General features: G+C 39.1%; 1 protein-coding gene and 1 non-coding gene across 2 annotated transcripts; one reads left to right on the top strand and one right to left on the bottom strand.

Annotated features, from left to right (window-relative positions):
- Window positions 1–6573: 6573 nt before the first annotated feature.
- Window positions 6574–6680, bottom strand: LOC127743808 (small nucleolar RNA R71). The gene has a single exon (XR_008005151.1). It is a non-coding gene; the product is annotated as a small nucleolar RNA R71 (small nucleolar RNA).
- Window positions 6681–7523: 843 nt separating this feature from the next.
- On the top strand, window positions 7524–8342 carry LOC107472179 (uncharacterized). Its single transcript, XM_016091730.1, has one exon. It carries the CDS (start codon window positions 7524–7526, stop codon window positions 8340–8342), a length of 819 nt encoding a protein of 272 aa, XP_015947216.1.
- Window positions 8343–8793: the final 451 nt, after the last annotated feature.

The following is an 8793-nucleotide window of genomic DNA, read 5'->3' as shown; positions in this document are numbered from 1 at the left end:
TTTAAAAGCGTGGCCGTATCTCCCGCTATCGCCACGCTTTAAAAGCGTGGCCGTATCTCCCGCTATCGCCACGCTTTAAAAGCGTGGCCGTATCTCTCGCATATGGCCACACTTTTTAAGCGGGGCAGTCTGCAAAAGCGTGGCAAAAAATAAAGCGTGGCGATAGGTCACCAAAAGCGTGCCGATAAAGCAACCGCTACCCTTTAAGAGGCCACCCTTTCAAAAGCATGGTGGTAGCTCAAAAAGCATGGCTAAAAAGCTATCGTCACGCTTTTTTCAGCTTTTCGCCATGCTTTAAAAGCGTGGCAATAGAGCTGTTTTCTTGTAGTGACGCCGCTGGAGTAGCGTTGAACGCTATTTCCTCTTTTTCACTGGGCTCTTGGCATTGAACGCGAAGTTTCTAGTATTGAACGTCACTTGTGATTCAGTTTATTGCATGTGGGAGTGGAATGGCATTGAACACTGCTGACATGGCGTTAAACGCCATAACTCCCAAGACATTGTGCAGGTGGGACATGGAATAGCATTGAACGCCAATGTCACCGCATTTAGCGCTGTGAGTCCAGAGAGTAATCATAGACTATTATATATCGTTGGAAAGCTATAGAAGTTAGCTTTTTAATTCCACTAGAACCGCATCAGTTGGATCTCTATAGCTCAGGTTATACTTGTTAGAGTGTGAAGAGGTCAGGGTTGACAGCATCTACAAATTCTCTTTGCACTTGTCTTCAATTATTGGTTCCTCCTTATTCTTTTCTTTAAATTTTCAATATTTTCCTGCATAAATCAAAGCTCAAAGCAACTCCAAAGGGTTGCAGAGAAAAATTCTGCTGAAGCCTGGCTCCATTATCCAAGCACCATTATGAGGTTATGCATGAAGGCCAGAGTACCACTGGAGGATGAACACCCAACCTGGCTGTATCCAGGCATGCCTATGACCCTCGAAAGGATGATGAATGTCACAAAGGCACAATAGAGTCAAAGGCCACAAAGAAGGAGAAGGAGAGAAGAACCAAGGGAGAGACTAGCAAGCAAGCAAGCGAGAAGAAGAAGAAAGACAAACATGATAAAAAATGAAAGGTGGAATTGCTCCTTGGTTATTCTATTCAATAAAGAAAGAACATGTTTGTTTTAGTTAATAGTTAAATGTTAGTTTAGGACATCAAGCATTTTGTATGTTTAACTTTGCAATAAGTATGCTAGTTGATGCTGGGCGTTTATCGTCGATCTAGATTTTCACAAAGTAGAATTTCATTTGTTGAAAGTATAGTTTAGACCAATAATTAACTCCCAAATCAAATAATCCAATTCAAATCAAAATATAAACTGAGAGTGCTTAAACCTTGGGTCGTTCTCCCTAGGACGCAATTGAAGTATTATTTCTTTGGTTGTTAAGGCAAAAGGGGGTTTTCAAACAAGATATTAAAAATTAAAAGAACCAAGAAATCAAAGAACTAAGTAATGAGCAAAATTGTAATTAATGCATAAAAGGAGCCTTGACTTGGGAATGAGAATCCAAGGAATCCTATCATCGCCATAACCAAAACTATGGTAATTATGATGAGTCTCTCTCGCCTAGTTAACCCCAACCATCGAGGAGTAAGTCAAGCAAGCATAATTGACCTTAATCCATAAGTCCTAACCAACTTACCTAACTAGTTGATAAAAGGCTAGCGTCAATGGAAACAAGAGTCAACTAACTACCCAAGAATTACCACTAAATGTCAGAAATTATGACTCTAGTATCCTAGGAATTCAACCCACAAGCCAAGGTATGAAAATCTACTCAAAATCTAAGGTTGGCATTTTCACAAACACCTTGTGTGCATAAAAGTAAAACATGGAAAATTGTAAAAGGAAAATGGAGAACTATAACCAACTATCAACAAAACCAAATGTAAACAAGCAATCAAACATAAAGGAAGCATGAAACATAAAATTCAGCAATCAAAACTTCAAGAAACACAAAATTGCAATTATAAACAAGTAACTTGAACCAAGGCAAATGAAAGTAATGTGCTATAATTAAAGAGGAAATTGAGAGTACTTACAATTAAAGAGGCAAAATCAAAGATCAAAGCTTGCTATAAAATGCTACAATTAAAATGGAAACTAAAACCCTAAGAGAGCAATGCTACACTACTCCTACTCCTACTCCTAATTACTCTCTAAAACTCTCTAAGTGAGCTCCCTAAGCTAATTAAGTAAGTGCCTTCAAATGTGTTGATATCCCCTTTATATAGCCTTTCATTTCAGCATTCCAGCCCTCCAAAATAGGCCAAGAGGCCTCAAAATACGCGCTGCACGTGTTTCATTAATGAAATCACGTGTTGGATCCTGAGCTGATGCACAGATGTGTGCGTCTGCACACTCGGCTAAAAATCCTCCTGTGCGTACGCACAGGTGCTCGTGCGCATGCACACATGAAAGTTCTTGCTTGTGCATACGCACGCAGGGTTGTGCGCACGCACACCTCGCTGTGTGTACTTTTCCTTGTTTTCTTCATGTTTTCTCCCTTGTGCAGGCTTCCTTACACTTTTGGCCATCCATTCTTGCCTTCAAGGCCTGAAATCACTCACAAACCATATCACATCATCGAATGATAAAAAAGTGGAATTAATTTGCTCTATTAAAGCACAAAATTGCATGTTTTCACATTTAGGAACAAATTAGGGATCAAACACAAAAGTATGCTATTTTGGTGCTTAAGTGCGAGTTCATATACTAGAATCTATTCAAATCAAGCCAAAATATATCGAAAAATATGGACTCATCACTAGCCTAGGTGTGTGAGCTTTCACTTTCACTGCTTGAATGCTTGTCTTGTCCCATGAGCCTTTTCAATTTTAATAAAAGAAATGTTTGAACAAGAAGAGGAATAGTTCCTTTTTATCTAGAAGTGAAACAACAGTAAGTGGTGATATGTATGTTTGATTGTGTAGTAGCTCACTCATAATGAATAAAGGATAGATTGCTCACCTTTTAGTAAACACTAGCATGTTGTCTATGAATCTTAGTAAATAAAAGTCCTTGGATGAAAGAAAAATAAACAAAAAGAAGGAAAAAGAAAAGCCAAAAGTGGCAGCAAAAACAAAATAAAGCAAGGAATAAGGCTAGACACCAATAGCTTGGACCATAGGACATATACCTGTGGTGTCTTTATACTAGGATCTGCTTGGATGATTAGGTTCTATGGAGTACTTTAACACTTGGTAACTTGGGTTAACTAACCCGGAATTATCAACCAAAAGTCCACTATCAAGAACAACCTAGTTACAAGACATTTAGTAACCCAAAGAGGTGCTGGGCATCAATGTTCTAAGAAGAATTATGAGCCAAGTTTCTGTAATGAATATGTGTTGAGTACAAATAAGCTAAGAAACTGCTACAACACATGACATTGAGCTAAAACTTACACGGAAAGAAAATAAAGAAAAGTAATTACCAAGGATGAGTGAATAATAAGAGGTCATAGCAGTATGTAAATTGATGCTTGAAGGAGACATTCTATGCCTAAAGATCAATAAGAAGTGAACTACTGCATTTTCTGCATAAAACCCCATGAACTAATAAAAATGACTTGCTGACATGAGCATCCCCTTCTATTTCATTCTTTCTTCTTAATAATTCAGTACTTGCTTAGGGACAAGCAAGATTTAAGTTTTGTGTTGTGATGCCAAGGCATCATAGGCTAGTTTTATTAGCCTTTTTCTTTGTTTTTAATAGGTTTTATGCACTTTCTTGAGTTATAAGTAAGCAAATTGGGTAGAAATTCATGCATACCTAGATTCATCCAATTATGATTAATTTGATGCAATTTCATGAAAATTATGGTATAATTACTTGTGTGCTAAGAATGATTAGAATTCTCATGACTTTAGCAAAGCTTTGATGCATGTGTTGGTTGATGATAGGTGAAAGAAAGTATGGAGGAAGGTTGGAGAAGGAGCTTGGAGAAGATGAAGAAGAAGCAACGTTGGTGGCCAAGTTGGATCACCAACGTCGCCCCCAACATTGGAAGAGGGGCAAAGCAAGTCTCTGCATGATTTACTGATGTTCACGTTTGAGGGAGCGTTGGACATCCAACGTTCCCCCCAACGTTGTGATGAAAAAGTCAATTCTGGAGCTAAATGAATTTTGAGTGACGTGTACGCTTCTATCACGGGTACGCGTGAATGAGCAAAACTTCTTTATCCACGCGCAAGTGTGCGTCACGCGCACGTGTAGAATGGCAAAAATGACCATCTACGCATACGCGGGGATCACGTGTACACGTCATAAAGTGACGTTGGAGGTCCAATGTTGCCTCAAACGTTCCTTCCAACGTCCGTGATGCCAAGCCCAAAATTTGGAATTGAAAAACTTGAATCAACGTGTACGCATCAATGACGCATGCACGTCTATAAGAAAAAGAGCAACTGACGCGAAAGCGTGGTGCACGCGTACGCGTGAACACGCAAAATTTCAGATTTCATGCCTTAGCATAAAGCACGCGTACGCGTGGGTAAGCAGAACGTTGGCCCTCCAACATTGAGTCAAACACCAATGACACCAGATTAGCTGGTTTTTCTGATTCATTCTTAAATGGCGTTTGAGTCAACGTTGGCCATCAAACGTTGACTCCAACGTGAAGCATCATAATTCATAATTCAAACAGATCCTCTCAATAGCAAAGGGAATCCAATTGGAGAAACTTCAATCCAATTCCATCAAGGCCAAAAGTCCAATTCAGAGATTGAAGATCAACGGAAGAAAGTGTATAAATAGTGGAGAACTTAAGTTAGAAAGGGCCTTTTCCCCATTTTTTTTTATTTGAGACTTACTGGACTTTTCATTTTCAGAATTCAGAATGTATCTTTTGATTTCAATTTCTATTTTGTGAGCTATGAACAACTAAACCCCTTTCATTGGGTTAGGGAGCTCTATTGTAATTCAATGGATCAACAGTAGTTTTCATCTTCTTCTTTTTTCTTTTCTCTTGATTTTTGTTAGAAAGTTTTCGGTCTTAATTTAATTGGATAGTTGTCTTGAGAAAGAAGCTGTCCATAATTGGAATTCTTCGGATCCTTGAGAGAGGGATGAAGAATTCATGCTAGAATTGCTTTCTCACATTGGATTAAATCGGGGGTTGGATGGATATAGTGACATGTAATCCTACCAATACTTTGATCTATGAATTTGTGTGGTATAGTCAGTGACCGAACTTCAACTCTTCCCATGTGTAATTAAATCAAGACATTGGCCAATTGTTCATGCTTAGAGAGATTGGTGAACCAAGACATTGGGATCAATTCATCTAAGATTGCCAAGCAATGTCAATGAATGAATTGATTGAGGAAGAGATGAAAATAATTTGATTCTGAGAGTTCAATATCTCCCAAAACCCAATGAATCCCCTACTCTGATCTTACCCATTCTATTTACATTCTGCTTCTTTAATTTTCATGCTAATTCCCCATTCCCATATAATTTCTTGCAATTTAATTTCTGTCATTTACTTTCTTGTAATTTAAGTTTCCCACCAATTCTACCTTCTGAAATTCTCAACCAAATCTGATTTCACTCAACTAGCACAATCACCAATTATAATTGATCGATCTACCAATCCCTGTGGGATTCGACCTTACTCTATTGTGAGTTTTTACTTGATGACGAACCGGTACACTTGCCGGTAGAAAATTTGTTGAGAGGCAAATTTTAGCGAACCAAGTTTATGGCGCTGTTGCCGGGGATTGGTTTTGTATTGACAATTACTGAATTGGAGGATAACTAGATTGAGCACTTTACTTTTCTCTTGATTAATTGAATTTTAATTTTAGTTGTTCATCATGTTTTGTGCAATTTTTAGTCATTTCTTTTGAATTTTTATTTACTGCTTTACTTTCCAGCAAACTAACTCACTAACTATTTGATAAATTGCTCTAACCAAGCTAACTATACTCTATTTTAGTGGACTCTGCATTTTCTTTTCTTGTACTTGTTCATTATATGACAGGTAGAAGAGAAGCCTCAACCTTATTTGATAGTGAACCAGAAAGAACCCTCCTGAGATTAAGGAGGGAAGCAAGAGGAAAGAGGGTTGTCGGTGTAGAAGCAGAGGAGGAAGATTTGAATATAACCATGGAGGATGATATAGAAAACCATCATGAAGGAGAGGTGAATAACCATGCCAAAAGAGGTGGACCCAACCCTGCTGGACAAGAGAAGAGAGTTTTGGGATCATACATCAATCCAAACCCAGGAAACTGTGGTAGCAGCATTCAAAAGCCAATTATCAATGCTAATAACTTTGAATTGAAACCTCAGCTCATAACTCTTATCCAGAACAACTGCTCTTTTGGAGGGAGTGCCCAAGAGGATCCTAATGAGCATCTCACTAAATTCCAAAGGATATGTGACACAATTAAATCTAATGGTGTTCATCCTGACACCTATAGATTACTACTGTTTCCAATTTCTTTGAGGGACAAAGCATCAAAATGGCTAGAATCCTTTCCCAAGGAAAGCTTGACCACCTGGGAAGATGTAATGAGCATATTCTTGATGAGGTTCTACCATTCACAAAAAGTAAACAGGCTAAGAATGGAAGTACAGACATTCAGACAGCAGGATGGTGAGACAATTTATGAAGCTTGGGAGAGATTCAAGGATTTGGCAAGGAAATGCCCCCTGATATATTTAATGAGTGGGTGCAGATCCATATCTTCTATGAAGGGCTGAATCATGAATTGAAGAAGGTTGTAGACCACTCATCTGGAGGTTCCCTAAATAAGAAGAAGACCATTGAAGAAGCCATTGATGTTATAGAGATAGTGGTTGACAATGAATACTTTTATGCCTCAGACAGAAGCAACAATAGGGGAGTCCTAGAATTAAACCATATGGATGCAATCCTGGCTCAGAACAAGATGATCACCAAGCAACTGGCTAAATTGACCAAGCAAATGGAGAAAAATCAGGCCGCAGCAATCCATACTCAACCATCACCTCAAGAAAAGTTGGAGACAGAAGAATGAGTTAACTGGGAGGAAGCTAATTACCTTGGAAATTCATCTAGGCAAGCTAATGATCTGTATTCTAAAACCTATAACTCTAGTTGGAGAAACCACCCAAACTTTGGGTGGGAAAACCAACAAAACCAAGGCCAAGACCACAGACCACACAATCCAACTCAGTATAACAACTCAACTCACCAAAACTCCAACCAAAGACCATACCAGACCACACAAAACACTTACTCACAGCAACCATACCAAATCCACAACAACCACTCTCAACACCCCAAGTCCAACCAACCATCACCACATGATAAAGATAGAATGGCTAGAATGGAAGCTATGATTGCCAATCTTTGCAAAGAGTCTGAAGCCATGAAAAAATTTCGGGAAGAAGTGACGGGGAGTATAAACAGCCAAGGAGAGGTTATTAAGAACCTCGAATCTCAAGTAGGACATCTTTCACAGTAGATTCCAAAGTCCACTGATAGTTTCCCAAGTGACACAGAGAAAAACCCAAGAGGGAAAATGAAGAAGATGAGATGGGAAAAGTATAAGGCAATTACTCTTGCAAATGAAGAAATCCTGGAAGAAAATACCAATAAATCAACAGAGCACAACCAAGGGAGTTCTCAGAACAACTTGGAGAGAAAGGAACAGGAAACTGGATCTGTAGAAAGAAAAGAATCAACAGGGAAGGAAATTCAGAAATTTTATGTGCCAAGGGCACCATTTCTGCAGAGACTCCTGGGAGGTGAGAAGGAAAGGTCGTATTCAAGATTCCTAGATATGTTTGCATCTCTTAGTGTTAACATCCCCTTTATCAAAGCTCTCCAACAGATGCCTACATACATCAAGTACATGAAGGAGCTGCTGACCAAGAAAGGAACCTTAAAAGGAGGACAGACTGTGACAATGAACAAGGAATGTAGTGCCCTCATCAAGAAAGACGTGCTCCTAAAGAAAAAATATCCAGGGAGCTTTCATATTCCCTATGTCATAGGAGAAACAAGAATCGATAGAGGATTTTGTGACCTAGGAGCTAGCATAAATATGATGCCTCTATCTCTTATGAAGAAGCTGCAAATCAATGAGCTGAGATCCACTGATGTAATCATACAATTGGCTGATAAAACTCAGAAGCAGGCTGAAGGAGTAGTCGAAAATGTGCTGGTGAAAGTGGGAAACTACTTCCTCCCCACAGACTTTGTTGTTTTGGACATGGAAGAAAGTTGCCTCCATCCCATTACTCTGGGGAGACCATTTCTAGCCACTGGTCGAGCACTCATTGATGTAGAACAAGGAGAGTTGATACTGAGAATACATGATGAGCAGCTCACTTTCTAGGTCTTCAAGCCCATGCATGAATTTGAGCAAGAGAGCAAGAAATTAAAGGAAGAATACATGGAGAGCTTTTTGAAGGAGAATAGCAATGAACCACCAGACAAGCATCTGAAGTTTCCTTTGATAGATAAATAAGAAACTCAAGAGATGAAGCAACCAATAGAGTTCAAGGAAGAGCTGAAGTCAGGAGAATCAGGAAGAGCAGCTAATAAGGATCTCCCTAACACAAAAGTCAATGGAGCACTAATGGACGAAGAGAAAAGAGTTGTGAAGAAATTGCCAAGAGGATGGAGAAACAAGAAGGTGCCTACAGAAGGTTTCTCCCCTGAAGACAAGGTGATATCAATCCACCAGCCACCAATGCCACCCTATCTTCCAACCATTCCATCTCAGTTACCTCAAGTATTCACAATCAGAAAAGTCCTTTCCCTAGAGCATTTGGAGATTATTAAGG

The sequence above is a fragment of the Arachis duranensis genome, unplaced genomic scaffold (assembly GCF_000817695.3).
Source record: "Arachis duranensis cultivar V14167 unplaced genomic scaffold, aradu.V14167.gnm2.J7QH unplaced_Scaffold_138303, whole genome shotgun sequence".
NCBI classification, from domain to species: domain Eukaryota; kingdom Viridiplantae; phylum Streptophyta; class Magnoliopsida; order Fabales; family Fabaceae; genus Arachis; species Arachis duranensis.
The sequence above is the reverse complement of the archived record's forward strand: the minus strand, read 5'-3'. Positions and strand labels throughout refer to the sequence as shown.